A 21,921-nucleotide genomic window follows, 5' to 3' on the forward strand; every position below is an offset into this window, starting at 1 on the left:
TGTAACACTGCATATATATGTCAAGGTTTACATGTATCGGACACGTGCGACTTGCGTAATGTCGTACGAATTAAAATAAAAATTAAAGTAGATTTTAATCGGAACCGATTTTTACATTTTTATGTTGATTACATTTACAACATGACTTGGTTAGTATTATTTACATGGCTGATATTATAAACATGAAAAATAGGGTTAAATTTCAAATGAATATAGGAGCAATTGTTGAGTTTTTGAGAAGATCTGCGTTCCGAGCTGGCGATAGCTTAATACTTATATATAACCGACAATTCAAAAGCGCGTGTGAATGTCTTCTTGAATAAAGATATTATTCAGTTTTAACACTATACAACATTATTCTAACAATATCTACTTTCGATTTTCAGAGTCACTTTTTTAAAATCAGATCTAACTAAAAAAATAAACCAATATCTCCTTTCGATTTTTAGACTCACTGATATGTGTTTAAAATCAGAATTAATTAAAAAAATAAACACAGATAATCTATAGACATAATTGACATTATTAAATGATTGTGTCATATTGGAATTGGTTAGGATTCTTCGTTGTTTTGCTTTCAATAATGGAACACATTTTTGAATTTTGAATTTATATTTGGAATTTGAATTATTCTTCAAGATTGAAGATTATATTCAAATTCAATTCTTTTAATTATCATGATATATATACATGATGTGTATTAAATTAAAAATTGTAAAGAAAATATTTTACCTTTTAAATAAATTTCGAGTGTTAATTCAGTCTTAGGTTCATTTTTATATATATACACATATTATATAAGAAATTGTTTATATAAATAAATAAAACTGGGAACGAAATTCTCTTCAATCGCATTATTTTTACAATATCTTTAATGTATTGCGGAAAAAAGTAATAAAAAACATAATCTTTGTAATTTGTTGTGAGCTTTTATCAAATCTTAACGCGTTTGGAACCTCCGCACCTTTAAGTTGATAGATACCAGTACAGGGGAACTAAGTCTGATACTAGTTTCTTCCAAATACTCCTGTAAAAGTTGGGAAGAATCCACATGACGTGCACATGTGATCACTATAATTTAAAATTTTATTCTTTTTTTTTCAGATTATTTTCAAGCCAGCCAGCAAAGAATAACATTCACTATGTCGCAGCAAGTACGTCTTTGTGGAATGCCTCTCTACTCCTTGGGACTGATTGCGGTACTTCTGTATCTGATCGACGTGTCGTTGGCTGTGAGTATCCTTATTGAATATAGTGGAGACTACGGAGTAGCAAGCGTATGACGTCCCACTTGGTGGACGGACGGACAGAAAACTCTGGACACAGCCCACTTCTAACCGGTCCTAATGGAAATCAATAGGGGGGGGGGGGGGGTTGTCCAGCTGTGGATGGACTTCTTGAGGCTGAAATGATGATCATGATGTTGAACCGAGAGGAGAGATAACATTGAAATGCTGCTCTATCAAACCTTTGGATCTAAACGTGGTCGCAATTATCGTATTTGTAAGATAAAGATGGAGTGTGAGGTGGAGCTGGATGAAAGGGTGGAAAGTGGTACCGTCGCATAATGGAAAATAAAGAACGCCGCCTGAAACTTCACAGACGCCCACTGCAAGGTATAGGCCTCAAAAGATATCTATGGGGAGATATAATCTTCACGCTTGGTAGGCGAGATGGCGATCGCAGTGTGGTATTATGGTACGAAGAGAACATTGCTACCCAGCCCCTGGAAACTTGTTTTTAAACAAAGGGAATCCTGTATAAATAATGCACAAAATGTGACAATTGTTAAACGTAGTATTCCATCTTTTTTCTACATCCAAGTACTACCGACCTGCAACTTGACGTTGAATTATGGGACACCTTGTACATTTGATCTATTGATAAATGAAACATTTTTTTTAATGTTTTTGTCTGAGTTTTTTTTAATCATTGGTGCCTTGTTTCTTTTTTAAAATAAAGAACACATTTGTAAAGATAAAGGATTACGTTTTTTATAAAGTATTACATTTATACTTATAAATAAAATTGATGTGTCTGTTTGTAATAATAAAACAACCGTTTTTTACTACATGAATGTGAACATATATACTGTACATATACCAAAATCATATACATTTTTCAAATTTTCTGTCAGTTTGTTGTACTATAATAACTAAAAGACGCTGCTACCAATCCTCCCTTGATTTTGAGCAGTGGGAATCCTGTACTAATAATGCATTAAGTGTGAGTTATATAAGATTGTATCCCGGGAATTGAACCCTTTATCTACTATCGCAAGTTTCTGTTGTACAGTGCTGTCACTGCTCATACATATAGTGAGCATATAGTAGAACTATAATTTATTTTCCGTTATGTGATTATCTATTTTAATTATACAAATGCATATTTTATGTTCTGTCAATTATGTATAATAATATTACAATTTCTTCTCAGCCATCAATCATTCGTTAGAACTGCGCAACAATAATCATTATTTAATAGTAATTGCGCACCTTTCGTGTCATCATGATTGAAGTGTATTGAATACATTGATAAATCATTATTTATAATAACTTTGTATTCGATAATTAAATACAATTGCTAAATTGTCGCAATTGAAGTATAATTAAACAGACGTTCTGTCCCGTGGGAAAACACATTTTTTTATTCATTATTTAGATATTGTCATTGTGTATTTTTTATGTCTTTCATTTGATTAATGTGAATGTCACTCTCTTATAAATGACTTTAATAATTGAGAGAACTTTGATAGAAATAATAGATTGTTACACAATTTATTTATAATTATTTTTCATTTTAAAAATAAAATATACATAATTCTTAATCTCTCAAAATATTTTGACGCTTTTCGTTACTGTATTATTATTACGTTATTTAATATAAGGGAGACGGGAAAGTAATGGCGCTTTCTTAAGTTAAATTCACACGACTACATATTTAACAAGCTTTTATTTCTAATCAACAACATATTCACCTTCGTTATCAACAACCTTTTGCCATCTAGTATACTAATTTTCAATGCTGGAGCGGTAAATATCAATCGGTTTTTCTGTAAAATAGGTCGTCAGGACCCATATTACTTTCCGGTCCCCTTAATATTTCTGAAACAAATGATTTTTGGACAGGATTTACAATACATTAATAGACAACGAATGACCTATACATTCACCTATTTAAAATTTTTACACTTATAATTAATCATTCTGTATTATTTATGAGGATTATATTTATCCTTTCAGGCGTTGGAAGGCTATGTTGCTGGTCAGGACTATCCCGACTTCCTGGAAGTGCCCAAAGGGTTATCCTTTACATGTGATGACAAGATTCCCGGATATTACGCAGATCCGGAAACAATGTGCCAGGTAATATAACATAAAATATAACCTTTGCTTATGTAAGTGTTAATCTCTTCTAGAATATTCGTTCTAATAACTGAATACATTAATTGGGCAGGGTGGAGGGGAGTTTATTAAGTACAGGAAGATTGTTGACTTTTTTTTATATGCTTGTTTTTTTTTAAACTGTTACTTTATAATATGAACAACGGATCAAAATTCATAGCATAACATGATTTTTATTTGGTTAAATTAATTTATTCCCCTATCTTTCTTCCATCGGATAACAAGACGCATGTATCGACATAAGTCCAAGGTTAAAATCGTTACAACCTAATCTAAGAGTATAGATAGTACTTTTATATGAACAGCCAAGGTATGGAACAACCTATAGGCGTCGTTATCAGCTAACAATAACTTGGGAGTCAAGTCAAAACTGAATATGTTTCTTCTAAGCAAGCTTGTAGCTTCGTATACCTTGTCATCGCTTAACATAAGCCGACATAGAGATCAAGATACCATTTACTTAATTTTTTTCTACATCTAAGTTTAGGTATTATGTATATGATTTTAGTTTTAGCCATTACCTACCTGCGGCTTGACGTTGATTTATAAAATACTATTTGAACTTCTATTGATAAAATAAAGCAATTCCTTGGTGTTTTTAAAAATTTTATGTTTTAATTTTTTCTTAATAATGAAGTAGTGTGTCGTTATTTTTTCAAACCGAAGGACGCTAATTTAATAAAGTATTATATATATATAGAAATATATAAAATTAGAGTGTTTGTAATATTAAAATACATGGTTTTGACTACACGCACATTAATATATATAACTGAATAACTAAGGATACTTATATTTTAGAAAAAACTTTAACCCTTAACTTGGCAGTTTTTTTTAATATTACATTAATATTCATACCACTTGACTTTTAAGACCCATGGATGTCAACAGAAAAAACTGAACAAGCGTTCGAAAATTAAGAAATTACCTAAACATTCACATGCAAATGATTACTTTGCGTTCAAAATTGATGCCACTATTTTTTTAATTCTGATGTATCTCTACTGATACATTATTAAAAAAAGGGTTAAAGGATAAAAAAAAACTAAAAACTCTTTTGTTAAATTCCAAGCGGACGAAGTCGCAGGTACTGTTAGTATTTATGAAGTATCAAGATATCCCATCTTCTATTAAGTCATTTACAGTGTCCACTTAGCAAACAAACTATCTTCGACAATTTTTTTTTAAATCTCTCTAAGCCATCTAAATATTATCTGGGATGTTATTGTAAAAATGTGTACATCGCCCATGGATCTGTTTACTAGCTCAATGAAATCCTTAAATTTTAGGTTACAAAGCTATCGCTTTTGATACCTATATGTTGTATTATAATGTACTTTTGTCAGTTCATGAAAGATTCATGCAAACTGAGGTGCCAAGAAGCCGTCCTGCTAATCTTAAATATCACTCTGTGTTTGGCACTAATCGGTGTAACGCGGCTACTGAAGATGCCCCGTGGAGGGATGAAACACGTGTTGAGTAATTTGGCGGTGGCGGTTGTGTGATTAGCATTGTTTACCGCACACGCATTTATCAGCGGGCTGGCGGGCGGTGCATTTCATGCACGACTACCACTGCATGTGCGGAAGTGGCTAAATATTGGTCCTTTTCTTACTTAAATATTTTGTCACAGGTATGGCATTGGTGTGTGCCAAGCATCGGTGGTAATGTAATGTACTCTTTCCTCTGCGCTCCGGGAACCGTATTCAACCAGAGGTCCAGGGTCTGCGACTGGTTCTATAAGGTAAGTTGCTAATTATTACCATTGAATGGTCAGAGAATGGCCAGTCTTTATTATATCGTTTATTTATTTATATTTTAAATGGCATCCTATTTGGGGACCTCTCATTCCCCTATCTTAAGTGACAGGGACATTAGTTTCAAATAATTTTCAGTGATTTTGTTACTTAGCGTTCTCTTATGTTATCCTTCGCAAGTATTACTACATCTTATTTCATTCTTTAAATTTTCTTGAATACCCTTTTTTAATCACGATCCTTTCACACACATCGCCTCTCTCATCAATCTTACGTTTAATTTATCTTTCTTACATTACTTCATCCTTCATACTTATTTAACCCGTGTTATCACATTTCATCACAGATAGGATTTTCAATTCATTTACTTTACTTCTGGTTTATTTATATCTCCGTATTTTGTAAGTGATTCATATTTGATTTTTGTTTTTATTTTCTCCTATTTATTTAGTTACTTACATGACCTGTTTTATTTTATATTGCGACTGTGATAAATATAATATTTTTTTCTCTCTTCTGTAATTTACAAAGGTGAGGTAAATAAATATTTTTATTTATCTAGGGTCTTTTCCTCTTAGATCTTTCTAATTAGAATTCTTCTAGAAGATACATACAATGAGAAATATTAGTTCTAACGCCGCCGTAATTACGGTGCACTAAATAACAAAACTACAGATTTGCTATTAAAAATCTTGCAGGCGTTTATATGAAATCTTTATATAATAACAAGATGATTTAAAAATGGTTCGGGGTATGAGTGGCTCATTGTGGCTGGTTAATCCATGTTCTATTAAACTTTGGACGTTACTAAAAGTCTGTCGTCCGTAGTCTGTTAACAAGGCAATTGTTCTTCCTGTGCTCTGCGTGTGTCGTCGATCAAGTGTTAGCAATCCGCTAATTTTAATTCAAATAACTAATATTGTTTAAGCGCTTATAAATAAATTTAATTAACTCACATATATAATTATCCACGTTTATTTAAAAGGATTTAGAATGTTTTCGTCTTCCAGGTGGATTGTCAGACATCTCCAGCGTACTATGGCATCAATGAAGATCTTTACAAAGATGAAGCCGGCAACTACATTGCGGGCAAAAAGTAGATAAAAAGAATTCGAAAGAGAAGTTCGTGCATGCTTGTATAGAATCCAATTTGCCATTAAGTGCTCACTTTGTATTCTGATTTAGATATTTCAATTATGCAGTTAAGCAAATTTTGTACTTAATTTGTAGACTTCCTTTAGTTGTAGTTGTAGTGTATGATATTATTATTGTAATAGCAAAAGTGACATTTGATAAATGATTGCTCATAAAATCTCGCAGGCGCTCTGAAAAATATATTCTAACAATCTATTTTAATGTTTACAAACAAAATTATCTTCTTTAATATAAAACTGTTGAATCGAAAATTTACAATTGGTTTAATATGTTTTTGTTTCTTTGCAGGCCTGTCAGAGTTATTCTATGATTTGATGTAACGCCTATTATAATATAAGTGTTACGTTGAATTAGAGTACAAATGAGATGTATTATTTGAATATTGGCTTACAATTTATCTTATAGCACTGAAAGCTTCTATATACAGCTAGATGATTTACGTTGATCGTATCTTTTATACGTAATTTTAGTTGAATTTAAAGTGATTCAAAATAGTTACCAAGTTCGTAATATATATGAAACCTCTTCAACATTTAAAACTATTGTATTACTATTGGTAAAAAACTAAATAATTTATAGTGTTGTAAGGTTGGTTTATAAATGCATGAACAAAATGTAAAGGTTAAATGTATTAGAAAAATAGTAGTATATTGTGTAGAAAGATATAAAATGCATGTTAGACATAAATCATATGTTACGCAGGAGTTGAAAGCCAGTCAAAAGAGAAGCCATACATTGCATTGTTCTGTCAGATTTGGAATTACTTCAAAGAAATAAACATATTTTCACGCTTCGCTTCGTGGAAGGTTCCAATTCTTTGTTTATATACAGTTAATTATCACGCAATTGCTAAGTTAAATCAAGCTATAAGCATCTGCACTTAAACACTTAAGTATTTCACATTTGTAACTTAGATATACGGTTGAATTATGATATATTACGTAGACTCATTGAAATATAAATGCATGGATGTAACCACATAATGCAAAACGTGTATTTAGCACATTATTCGCATTAAATTTCCTACAATGCGCTTTTAAAATATTGTCAGAAATTTGGATTTTTTAAAAACACAAGCAAATGCACAATTTCAAATGAATTTTCCTAATATTTAAACTTAAAAAGGTTAATCTTTTAACTTTATCAAAGGATATGGTTATGCAGGATGATTGATTACCGCTATAAGGGCTTTAAAGGAGTGAATGTATTGCACATTGGTGTCAATTAATGTACATCCTGTGCAAAAAAAACAATGGTTTCAGATATAATAAATAATGTAATAATAATATAGCAAGTAAAAACGTTTTTAAAATTCGAATTGCCACAAAATTAAAATTATTTATTGTTTACTATTTGCAGACTTTGTACAGTCATAAGGTTTTTTTATCAGCAAATTTATCTTATATTTAATGTAATATTTTATACGATGGTCACCTTATATATACCGACTTCTACTACATTCACCTCTTTGAAGGTTTTCTATCCGATCAGCTTATACAATAATAGTAAATATAAAGTTCAGAATTAAGAAACAGTGAAATAACATATGAAATATAACAGATATGCATATTAAATTTCAAAATTAAGTTCTAAATGATGTAAACTATATAATTTGAACAGATGCCTTCTATCAGTGTATAAACCTTTAAAATATACAAAGTGAAAGTCCATCTATCCAGTATAACAACTTATGTGTATGGGCATAGATGTATATATTAGAATTTGTTTTGATTAAAAGGAATACATTCAAGGTTGATAAACAACTTTTACAGAATCAAAAGAAGCGAAACGACTATAGCTGACAAGCGACGAGACGTAGTACGACGAGTTCGTGTGACTAAGAGACAAACAAAACCGACTAATTATTCTCAAGCAATTAATGTTTTGTCTGTACACACGTGATTACTGTACATTCGTGTGGGAAAGTGAAAACATTATTTGTTACGTTATATTTTTCGTAATTTATGAATTTTTATTGCTTTTTGCAGTACTAAAGTATATGTTTTTAAAATGTTCGTTTTAACAAAGGCACATGACATAAAGTTGAACGCGTTTCGAATGACAGTCCAAATCAATGTCAATTTTTGGTGGCCCTTACTTTGCGCCCTTCCAATCCTGTGAATTAAGTAATGTTATAACTAAGCTCCCTAACTTCAGGAAAAAACCTTTGACTTTTATAATGTTACCTATATCTCTGTACCGCACCTTGGGTACGCAACGAGATGAGGAGGGGAGAACTTGGCGTTACCATTTCGTCAATCCATCAATGTTCGTAGCGGTGAAGTACGATTTTTTATTTTCCTTGGTCCCCACCTCACCACGCATTCCTAAGACGCGGTAATGAAGTTTTTTTGTAGCAATATACACCAATACCTCGCTTTGCGTCGTTTCGTTTTGTTTTTTTTTCAAACTTTCTTTTTTTCTAAAAGATGGCAACACTTTTGTTTCTAATTGCGCCATGCCATCAACACTCGGGGATTCCCTTTCTAACTAAAAATCAACGGAATTTTTATACAGTTTTATTTTCACTTTGTTTTGCTAATTTTAAAGCTCAATTTCAAATTACGTAGTGTGTTATGGTTTTTTTACAAGATAATTATAAATTTATATAAATTCTTACGTTTTGTTTCTGGTTACAAAAAAGGTCAATATTATTCCAATATATCGGCAGAGTTATATTATTTCTGTTTTTCAAATGTTTACTTTGTTCAATTTTCTTTTTAAAAAGTTATATTTTCGTGACCCCGGAAACTATCTTCGATCTTTACATGGTTTTGGCGTTTCAATTTGCGTCGTGTTTTTTTGGAACGTAACCGCGACGCAAAGTGAGGTATTGGTGTAGTTACTTGACTTTTACCTCTAAACCTATCAAGCTATAAAAGCCTACGATTTGATATTTCTCAATCACTACAATGCATTACACTTACAGAAATAACTATATTACTGAATAAATAAAAGAAAATGTTATAGAGTTATATTCTCAGTGGCGTGAAAATATTTGGGATTTTCATTCATTCTTGTCATTGATAATTTTCAATTCAACCTTGTATGATCAAACGAAAGCGCGTGGTAATCGACTGCGAGCTCCATCTATCGGCGCTGCGTGAAGTTGCGGACACTTATACATTAATTATGCTTGAAGTACAAAATCTATGTTATCGTATCTTCCTGCTTTTATTTATAAACGTAGATTTGTATATTATTTTATAAAGTTCTGTATTCTAAAATAAAATGTACACACTATTAATAGCTTAATGTAAATAGGAAAAGATTTGTATGTTTTGTAATAAAGTATTTGGAAAAATATATTTAGTTTTCACTTTTTTCCCTAGTTTTGTTATATGTACGTGTTACTTACACACTCTGTTATCGATTATAGGCATAAACTAGATAACTTTTCGAAGAGTCTGAAGAGAATAAGAATTTATAATAAATTATAGAATGATAAGTTAATAACAGTATCTTTTTCTAAGATTTTTATTTATATAAAAATGAGTTTCGATATAAAAGCGTTCTCTATATTAAGCAAACGCTTCTTTACATGAACAGGTAAATTATAATTCTGGTTACATGCGATAAAAGCATGTAACTTAAACATTGAGGACATATTTCAATTGAAATTGCGTTATAATATTCCCCACAATTTATTACCGCAATTAGCCTTACGCGATCATTTGCACTAGGAGTAAGGGTAAATAACTTAAGCGAAAAAACACATTAACGGTGATTTATTAAGAGTTATGTATGTCTTCATATATCCAATTTATTCGCAGATGATGTATGAATATAGTATGTTTTTTGTATAGTTAATCGAACTATATAACATTATTTTTGTATATATATTCTTATGATATATTATCGTTGCAGTATTTGTGGGAGGATTATGTCTTGGGACTCTATCGGCTGAGATAATGATGGTATATAATTATTGTTAATTTTAAAACACACAAATCGAGTTTCAAATTCATACTCCATTGGTTTTAGGTTTGTCAATTTAAATTTGGTTCGATTAGGTTAAGATTGATTCGGAGTCGAGGGAGTTTAGGGTGGGGGTCCTAAACTCCCACTAGCTTCGGCGATTCTGAGGCGGACGAAGGTTCGACGTGGTCTCGAACCATTGTGATAGCACCACCCGGGACGGGTTATCTAAAATAGCGCGAGGGAAGACCGCGTGGCGATCCCTGATCGGGAGACACCGCGGTTCCCCGTATAACGCAGAGGGCGATCACCGGGGGGTTTTAGTGGTTAGTAATCCTACATACCCCTGTTCTCCCCCAAAGGCGGGACATTTTGAACGTCCGAAAGATCCCCCCCCCCGAATTTCAAACCGTCATTTAAAACCTATATATTATATGTTTGTTCTGTCAGTCCATTGTTACGTTTTATTTCACTGTCAAAACAAAACTAGATGTTTTGTATATATATATATATATATATAGTGTAATTGAATTACCAGCATCATTTTAATTTATTTAATATGTTTATACAGTTCACAAGCTCGCCAACAGTGACTTATACGTGATATTTTCGTAATTTTGCCTATAACTCTATAAGATTGAAATTTGATATTTTCGAATTGTTCTCGAATTTTAAATTTAGAATCACATTTGACGATGAAGGTTTAATCATATATATTCAATGGATATGACAGCACACTGAACAAATAGCCGTCGTTGTATCAGGATTGCTAAGTGTAGACTAAAGGCTGGCAAGCGTAGGAATCCAACCACAAGCTGTACAGATGACTTTGTCAAGGTTGTAGGTAGGCGCTTCTTGACATACCTTTTTCAACCGGTCCTACTATAAATCAATAAGAATTAGATGCTAAAACGAGTTTCAATTGCCAATAGATGGACTTTCAAGATCGCTTGGAAAATATTTGAGTAAGTTTTTTTTACGACCGTACATTCATTGCTGCGCAAGCTGTATATAGATAAGTAATAACTTTGTGAGGACATAGACTTCTGTAGTTTTAGTTATTTTATTGCGGACTCTTTTTCAAACGACAATTTATAATTAATATATAGCCTTTACCTTACAAACAGGTATCTTTATTGCATTTTCTAAATTTTATTTTCTCGTTCCTCGTGCTTTGTTTGGAGAAGAGACGTTATAATGCGGTAAAACCCGATTTTTGTCTTTTTGTATATTTTTTACTTTTTCTCTTTTCTTTCCTCACTAATTCTTTCTTTCTTTTCTCTTACATTCTTCACTAAATCTTACATTTTACAAGTTTTCATATTCTTTTACACGTCGCCATTTTTTTCTTTCCTCGTCTACATTACTAATTACAATGGTTCTTATTTTGTTTATTATTTCGCCTACACTTCTTATTTATTTATTCAATGACACAAATAATGTTTAGTGTTTACACTTAGTTATAAACTTATACTAAACTTAGTTATATACTATCACTTAAACTAACACTTAGTTATAAACGCTATCTTTCTCTCTTTTATTAGTCATCTATATGGGGAACATACCATAATTGCAACTCTTGACAGGCAGGTTGCCGATCGCAGTGTGATGTTATGGTATGCAGAGGACGTTGAAGTGCATCCTCAAGACAAATAAATTTACATTCCTTTCTTTCTTTTGTAAAAATATATATTCGTTTAAGCACAATATATTTTTTATATATTATTTTCATAACATTACTGGACTGCCATTAACAAAATTCAAAACGCATATTAAAAAAATATTGAAAATTTAACTAATATTTATATAAGAATCCTTAGCAGTGATATAGCCTGATTAAGGCTATATCTGATAAAGTGTATATGTGTAAATCTGTATTTTATTTTTTTTAAAAGATATGTTGTTGTGGAGTTTCGTTCTGCTTCTCGACAACTATAACACCTTGCGCAGCAGAGTAGAGTCAACAGAAATTAAAAATAAGTTCACGATAAATAAGAGTTCTCAAAAAAACATTGTTCATTTATATCAAAAATCTATTTAATTATGAATCATTCTTTACAATTATAAGTCATTTAGTTATATAATAAAGAATTAACAATATTATACAAAAGAGGTTTTACATTAGCAACAGTATAAACTCGTTATAAGAATTTGATGTTACTTAAAAATCCATAATGGCCAGTATTATCATTGTTATAAAATTTTATTAATATGCAATAAAAACTAAAAGATGCCATAATAATCTCGCCTCGGAGAATCCTGTTTTAAACTTAGTGGTCAAGATATCTTGAGCTATTTAATAATGAACTTTATGCCGTCGTGATTAAATATATTTTTGCGTATTTGTCCTCTAGTTGTATAATCAGCTGTGTTGTCAACTGTACTGTATTGCATTGAATTTTGATGTTGAGAGCTTATATATAAGTGTGTATGTAGCGACAGACGTTTATAAACGCGCGTTCTTAATAAAGTAAAATTTTAAAGTGTATATATATATTTTTTATAAACGAATGCGTAATTACTGTGTTATTTTAATATTATAGCCGTACCATGTCTTATCTTATTTAGTCTCTACCGTCTGGTTGTTGCAACCAAGCGGCACTGCGCACATTTTGCGTCGGGTTTACTCTTACTTAAAAAAACCCAAATCCTCGAGCCCCAGCAGCTCTCAGCAGACCTATATTATAGGAAAAAGTTTTAAAACTTTTTGCAGACATACGTGCTATGCATTCACGTATTTAAAACTTTTAGATCTATTTTCAATCACCCTGTATTTAAAGTTCCGTGGTAACGTGTCGTATTTTAAAACAGTATTCAAGTTAGATTAAATAATATTTTGAGTAAATGTTTTGATGAAAAGTACGAATTTCTTTCGAAATTTGTCTACCGTTCATAGGAAGGTTACTGAAAAATGAATGTAAAAAGACACGGAAAAGAAAAGATTAGTAGCGAAGAACAAAATAGTAGAGTGCATAAAATTGATTTACTTTTTGAATATCAACATTTTTAGAAGTACGCTGCCATTGTTTTTTTTAATTAATTTTCTATGGCAAGGCGCTACGTGTTCAATGATCCGATTTTCTATCTTTGTAAATCTATGACTTACTAACACTGTCTTTCAATAATTTCTGATTTCAAAGTCAACTTAATAAGTATAACTATTCGAATTAATTCGAAGTTTCGTAACCTTTGAGGTATTTCGATGACTTTTGAGATAACTTTCCAATGTTTTTTACTTCATTTTCATTTAAGCCATAAGACATCCCCTGATGGACTAACATTGGTCTTCCCCATAAATTTTCATTATGACGGTGATGGTTGGATGCCTTAACCATCCAGTTTCATGTTCTTTGTGGCTTTACGTTTATTTCCGCGCATCTTTTCAGCAGTTTTAACAATTCGTTTACCAGTCGGTACGCTTCCCGTCTAAAATGAAATGTTATTGTTAAGGTAGTACAAATAAAGCTGGTTCTAAAGCATTTTATTAAGGCTGAATGTAAAAATGAATTTACCCAGTGTTGTAGGATGATTGTTTAAAATTGTAAAGGATTAAAAGGGTAAATGTACGACCTATTTCTTAGAAAATAGCTTTAAAACTTTTACACCTATTTCTAACGACTCTACATAAAGTGGTCACCCTGTAACTCTATTTATATGTAGAATGTGACAGACAGGTCAAGAACTTCTGGCTGTCTGCAGGGACACAAAGTTAACAATAATCAATTTTAATATGTCGTAATCACAATTTAGATAACGACGTTTCGTTATATGTTACCATTACGTTATTAATTATTGACATTTGGATACGTTTTTTATTATTTCTAATTTGTATCACTAGTGTTTTGATATTAATGTTTTTTTTTTTCACTTTTAAAAAACGCAGACAGTTAAGAGAGAGGGTTGCCGCTATTTGATACGAATCTTTCTTCTCCCAGCTGTGAGGCACGACAGCGTTTTATCATTATTTACAATTTTCTCTTATAGGTAAATACAGCTAAATTTTATACATATTACCAATACAATTTGGAAGTTTTACTCAATTATACATTAATTGGTACATTATTTTATTTCAAGTCGCTGCCAAAGCGCTATAGACCGTTAAATGCCTTGAGGTTTAGGACAATGTGCCGGGCAAACTCATCAAAAGATTCTGCCGTAGATTTTTCCTTGAGGAGGTCCGGTAAGTTGAACGGAGGTATATTAAGGTTTTCACATAAAGTCACATGTTAACGTCTTTGGGGTTCGAATCAGGAGCAGTGTCTGAGTGATTTAGATACATTAACTTTAAGTCTATTATACCTATATCCAATCATCCTGTATAAATGAATAAATCGCTCGATCTATTCGAGCTATTGTAATAATGAATTTATAATCATTGTGAATTATTGAGAAGCAGTCTTTACAGTGGTCGCCGTGGTCGGTTCTAGCGAAGGTAGCGACGTCAGTGAGCGGGTGGCTTTGGACGCGCGCGCACGTGAATGTGATTAAAAAAACGCGCATAAATCTCTCTAGTCTTAAACATTTCGTTCGAAATACAAACTTGTGTTTCGTTCGCGAATTCCGTGAATTATTTAACAGCTGTGTTTCTTTTTGTATATCCTTGGACATTTATTATGCCAGAGTTTACGCAATTATATTTTCGTAACTGTTTCTTTTGACATCGAATTGTAGAACTTGTTTTGTGTGATAGGAGACGATCGATGCAGTTGCATTTTGTCGATTAATTTATTTGAATGTAAAGAGGTTCGTTTACGTGTTGATTTTCGGAGAGCTCGCTGATTGAGGTAAGTAAATGGTTTTTTTTTCTTTTCAACGCTCATACATTTTGTTTACAGTTACATGACGTGTGTACCTGTCGCTTGAATCCCTTATGACAAGGCATCCGTCTTTTGAGCTCCGTGTAGTTCAGTGACCAGAGAATTTAGGTCATTTTTTTTTAAATTTAATAAAAAAGAAAATGCAATGTGAACTCCGAGGTTATTCACAAGGTTAACAAGTTGATACCGAATGATGCTTTTAACTCAAATTTTCTACTATTAACTGTATGTTAAATATACTGTTCACAACATTATAAAAAAAAGTTTAAAAATGATTTATAGTACGTCCATAATTTCGCTAGTCAAAGATGATTTTGCGACAATGTCTGAGGAAAGTTTTTGATGTAAATACACACGAATGTGCAGGCCGGTTTCCATCTGGCAAACTGTATGATATAATCATGATAATATAGTGTAAAAACTACTATATACTTTTATGGTAAATTTTAATGTGATTTTAATTTTAACTATAATATATCCAAATGAATATGATAAATTTACAGGGTTATAACTTAAATTTTAAGAGAAAGTCTTATAAATTAAATACAAAGATTAATATATATTTAGAAATTTAAAATAAGATTTATAAAAAATTGGGGTGAAATAATAACAACAATACAAAGTAAAAAAAATAAAGTTTCGTAAAGAGTTCAATAATAGAACTCGACTCAGCTGTGCAACATTTGCGAAAATACGTAACATCTTCTCATTCAATATCATTCAGTGCCTTAAGACGAAAGTTTACGCTCAATGCATTGCCATACTTAGTGCATGGAAACGTGGTCTATCAATCTGATCCTTACTGTTAAGCTCACAGTAGCTTAACGAGCTATAAAAAGGCTATAATTTATATGGAAAGAGAAAATAACTCTTTTTATTTTTTTTTTCTTGAACTTATTTCTTCATTAGCGAAAATATGAAAACAGAAAAAGCGAAATTAGTCAATCCCTTTCCCAGCATTGATCTTTAGAATACATTCAGTGATTGAGGATTACTTTTACAAAAGTTTAAATTTACGAGATCTTAACGAAGGACATTAAAAATATTGAACTTATAAAATTTCATAAATCAACCATATTAAGACTATATTATTGATAGAAACGTTAAAAAAAACACTAAAATTACCTCAATTCTTGAAAATCTATTTTTTTTGGAAATTCTTGCACATAACTTGTTTTAAGAGGCGAATGAACAACCTTGATTTAACTACTGTGTTTCGTTTTCAGTTTGAAATATTTATCAGATATAATACTATAACAAAAGTTAGAATTGTGTAAGCTAATGTACGTATTAAAATTTTAAACAGACATTTAGGTCAGAACAGATTTGAAATTGAATAGAATTAGACATGTATACGATCGAAAAATGTAAGAAGTTGCTCAAGTTGGTGTACTACGTGATATACTTCTTGCATTGCGTCGTGCGGTCAAAGGTTCCGGAAAATAGGTCTTGACTGTATCACAACAACATTTTACAGCTTATTGCACACTACTTGATTTTACTTAACTTTGTCTCTTATTTTTTTATTTCACACATCAACTTAAAAAGGCGGACCCAATGCCAAAAGCAATAGATCTATCAGTCTATCTTAAGTTAAAAACAGCATGGGATTGGTTTATATATTAAATTTAAAATATATGTTTTACATAATTTTTTATTTCTTTTTTGTTTGTAGATATAAATGTTTATTTATGCATTCATTTTTTTTATTTTTCTATTACCTAATAACATAGCTCTGTAACCTAGATAAGGTTTTCTTTTGTTTACCTCTTTTTCCACACATTGTGAAATAGTGAACTTAATATCTTCTAGGCTTTTTCTACCAGAGGTTGAGCAAAAATAACAAGAAGGAGAGTGTGTAAATGTTAAAAGAAAGTAATACCATATGTTTTATAAGGGGACTGCGACTTGCTATCTTAGGTTTTAGGTACGATTCCTGAGATACAATTTTATTTAATTCACACTTTGTACTTTATGTAATTCTATGGGATTGCCACTGTTCATAAAAAAATTCAGAGGGTGGGCACCAGGGTCCACTGCGTACCGTTATACCACAGTGCGATCGCTAACTCCCTAAGCTAAGCGTGGCGATTATGTTACATCCCCCGTAGATAACTTTAAAGGAGGCCTATGTCTAGCAATGGGCATCTGTGGGCAGAAATTACGAAATGCTATATAAACATGACAATATATACTTATTTACTTATAAACACATACTTAAATTGTATGATATAATACGATCATATATGACGATTCTCTTACCAATCGGACTTTTAAACACAACAATTGACTCTAACTTATGACTTCGTAAATCCAGGAGGAAGTATACCCCAAAGTTTTTTTGAAATATACTTGAGTAGTGTAGAGCGATTGAGTACGAAACAGTGGTAAATGTTATTTGAAGGTCGTAGATTTATATCACGGATTAAGTTAGGAAATTGTAAGTAAGAGTTAAGTAAGAAGGCGAAATGTTAGACATAAATATGTACTAAGTATGATTTTTTTTTCAATTATGCTCACAGATAACATTCGTAAACACAATACCGCCTTGATAAATTATTTTGAAATTAAGGAAAATGTAAGTAATGTATAAATAATAAATGTTGGCAAGTAATACTGTTGTAACGAGTTTTAGTTCAACAGATTTTAATTAGCCGCGTTCCTAAATAAAATAACTTTTAATTTTTGTTAAGTTAAAATATAAATAGATAAAGTGATACCGATATCACTTTCAAGAATATTCGATTTGTCATTTTCTCGAAACTGTGTTTGACCCAGAAAATAATAATTAAGGATAACTTTAATGTATGTATTTGAATATTAAAATGTTTAAAAGTCTCGGTCATCGTAAATTGATTTCTGTTAAAAGCTTATTAGCGTTATAAAACGAAGGTTACATCCTTAACATATAAATTAAAATTATAGCAAATTGTAATATTAATAAATTTTATTAACATTGTTAATGAAGTATAATTTTTCTTTCGATTAAATTTACATTAAGAGTAGTTGTTTAAGCCTTCATTTAAGAAGGAAGAAGTTTTTTTTACAGAAGATAAATATTAGAATACTTTACACCAAAATTAGGGAGACCCTAAGGTCAGGATAGACTTTTATTTCGACAATAATTCATAAACAAAGTCGTTTTAGAAATAATCAGTAACAAAATTCATATTTTTTTAAAGTTTTCCATTTTTATTATTCCAACAAACACATTAGTAATTGTAACATAAGAAGACAATATACATGCGAAATACAAAACTTATTATTAAAAAACCATCAGTATCAGTTTCGCGGTACAAAAGACATCAACGCGCACGTCATTGTGAGTTGTATCGAAAACGCTATGTAATGTCTTTGCATTTCCGATATAGAATAACAAGTAACGTAATGGCGTAAGAAATGGAAACTTTTGACTTAAGCAATCTATATTTATATACATTTACTTAAGATAAAATTGATCTTACAAGGTAATAACTCGATTTTAAAAGAAAAGTTTTTTAAATCAAGTACAAAGGTTTATTTTAGATTTATTAAACTAGTTTCGTCTAGAAAAAATTTAAACATAGTCAAATTTTATGTCTCTTAAATAACATGTAACTATGTAAGACGTATGACAAAACATCCACCGGAGCTTTTTTGTAGGTTTCTTTCAGATCAAGGCGCGTTTAAAACCCTAATAGTTATGTAGGATATTTTCTATTAAATTACGCTCTTCTGGCGTCCTTCTCTAGAGGAACATACGTGATCACAACATGATAAAAACAATAATAACAATATAAATAATTAAAAAATAAATTAATAAAAAAAGCGAGTGAAGAGAACACATGTTCAGTTAACAGCTGATCTCAAAGCATCCACCTGCTTTTTGCGGCATTTTCGCCTATGACGCAATACTCGCGATATTATATCGCTTGATAAACACGGACGGAGCGGCTGACTTGTGAGCGCGCAGAGAAAGTAAATATCTTTATACGTGTGTGCATTATCCAGTTTAACTAGACCTCTTATCTCAATCCATGCTCTTTGATATAGCAGCTCTAACTAGCCTGTTAATTCTACATCCATTAACACTAGAGCCTTGTTTACTTAAATGATGGTAGAAGGGCTGTATCTCAGTTAGTTGGCTGCATTAACACTCTCGAAGTTGTCACTACATTAGATTTATATTAATCATTTGAATATGGTTTTAATGTTTCTTTTAGTTACGCAATGAATTATTTTGAATAAATTTAAAGAAATACATTTTAAAGATGTTCTTATGTATATGAAATCAATGGAACAGTCAATAAACGACATTTTGATTAAACGCGTTGAAGTCTTTTCCATTGCTTTTTTCGAAACATTTTATTCCTTATGTACTTACGTCCACAGAACTAAGTAATAACTTTTACTCGTATGCACTATCTTTTATATTTCTTTTGAACGCTTATTAACTTATAACACTTTATACGCCTTTATTAACTATATTTATTATTATTTATTATAGAATAGATTAAGTATTTACATGGCCTCTTATTATTTATCATACTAAAAGCTTCTATATTTAAATGACTGTATTATGATATTTTAAACTTGATAGGCTAATAAAATATATATTTTTTCTAAACTGGGAGAATGCAAACCGTTTAGACCTTGAACGGAGGCTAGCTGGGCGACAGTAGACACTAGGTTACATGCCGGCCATTTCGCCATCCATTGCACAAGCCGCTTGCGAAGTATCGGCGGCTTACGTAAGTCAACTGGTTGGATAGGATCGGCCAGTGCCGCGAACGTATCGATAACTGGGGAAGTGATACAACCCAAATATTACATTATTACAGGAATATTTACATCCATTACTAAAAAGAAGCTATTAAATTTCTATATTTTTGATAATACATGTTGATTGGTTAAAGGTGTTAAGGCTTTAAAAAGGGAAAAGGCATTGCACATTAATCAGCAAAAAGGTTCGAAAAATTCACACCTATTTACAATGACTCCAAATCATTGACTTTTGCATATAATGCAATATACATCAATTGACAATAAGCTTTCACGCCTATTTATAATCATCCTGTATTTATCATTTTTTGTTAGTTATATTTAATAAATAGATAATTAATAATAACGGATACGAAAATAAAGAGTGTTAATAATTAATGAAAATCTTATTACCTCGTTTATTTTTATTAATTTTTATTATGAGTATTACGGTGTAGCATGTAAATTTTTATTATAAATGCTTTGATGAAAGTCGATGATCAATTTGTGTTTTTTATAAAAAAAAACCTTTGTCTTTGGAGGCTTCTGTTACTTCCGCTATCTTAGGTATACAATGATATTATAACAATAATAATATCCTGATAGAATTTAATATTATTTACATTCTCATCCTATATCCGTCTTAATGTCGATTAATTTTTCTTCTTTTATTCCGCACATGTTCTTTCATACCATTTTATTCTTTCTTCCGTTCATATCTCACCTCACTTTCGTCGCCTTCCCTCACCGAATAATACAGCTATTACTATTTCTGCATTACTTTATTTGGGAGGACTTCAAATACATTTTGTTTTTTTGGCTCCTTCCCCTCCCGTTCCTCTAGTCAGTGAAGGTTAACTCATATAACAGGGTTGACTCCCTTAACCACTGCTCTGTAACCGAGGCATCTTCTTAAAAACCGACACTCGCACGGTAAGTGCAATGAACGTTAGTTGTAAATGCTATGTACATCTGTATGCTTAGCTTTAAGCTGACTGATCTTTAATTAGGTGATATACCTTACTCTACACCTTTTACTTACCTTACCTACCTTACCTTACACAACAAAGTACTGAAAAAAAGGAAAACTTTCTCAATAATCCTTTATCTTTTCTGTTCAATATTGACAGTTTTATAAACAACGTAAATTCAAAAAAAAAATTTTTTTTAAAAATTGAAACTATGTGCAAGGAGAGGTCTATAAAGAATCGCAAAGAGGCATTTTATCAAAAAATTTATTCAGATTCTTTAATAAAATATCACAAAAAATTCTCCGACTACCATTAAAAAAATCAAAAAGCGTAATAAAAACAAAATCACGGAAAAGGCTTATTATTCCTTAAACGAATACATTAATGATAAAAATCCTTGGCAATGAGGTCACGTGATTATTTTGTTTTAATTTAGGCTATAACTGATAAAGTGTTTATGTGTAAATCTGTATTGTAAAACAAATGTTAAAGGATGTGTTGTGGAGTTTCTTCCTGCTTCTTCTCCACAACTATAAAACCTTGTGAAATAGAGTAGGTTCAAAAAATAGTTTAGAAATTCAATAGATAATAATTTGCCGATTATTAAGAGTTCAGATTTATTTATTTAAGACGATTACGAGACCACCTTCTTATAATTTTTTGTATGTTTTTTACATATCGTCGTTTCAATCCATAGACGCCTACTGCAAAGCCTCTTCCAAAGATAGATATAGACTAGGGATATACCACAATCGCCTTGCTCGGCAGGCGGGTTAACGATCGTAGTGTGGTATTATAAACAGAGGACGTTACTGTTGTTTGTGAGCAGTGGTAATCCTTTATAATTAATAAACAAAGTGTAATTCTCAATGCGCCCTACGACCGAAAGTACCAGTTCCTCTACCGGTGGGCTACTACTACTTAACAATTATTACACATGTACAAGCTATATTACAAATATGTACTACAAGGGTAATTTCCGGACGTAAAGTGACCTCTAAGTTCTAAAGACATACTTCCGAATAGCACATAGGGTATAATGAATAAAAAAACGACCGATAACCAAATTTGACAACCACGTTATTGAAGTATATTAGACAATAGTTTTTTTATGAGCATGCTACTTCCAGTTTACGTGTTAAATATATGCAAGGCTTTT

At 31.3% G+C, this 21,921-nt stretch overlaps 1 protein-coding gene across 1 annotated transcript; it reads left to right on the forward strand.

Moving 5' to 3' along the window:
* The first annotated feature begins 1,142 nt into the window (after positions 1–1,142).
* Positions 1,143–8,218, forward strand: LOC137923051 (uncharacterized). The gene is made up of 5 exons (XM_068766173.1): positions 1,143–1,232; positions 3,243–3,365; positions 5,038–5,148; positions 6,172–6,257; positions 8,089–8,218. Exons 1-5 carry the CDS (start codon positions 1,143–1,145, stop codon positions 8,216–8,218), a joined length of 540 nt encoding a protein of 179 aa, XP_068622274.1.
* Positions 8,219–21,921: the final 13,703 nt, after the last annotated feature.

The sequence above is a fragment of the Battus philenor genome, unplaced genomic scaffold (assembly GCF_028537555.1).
Source record: "Battus philenor isolate CCGP_79_NKW_IND1 unplaced genomic scaffold, ilBatPhil1.0.hap1 SCAF_20, whole genome shotgun sequence".
Taxonomy (NCBI): Eukaryota; Metazoa; Arthropoda; class Insecta; order Lepidoptera; family Papilionidae; genus Battus; species Battus philenor.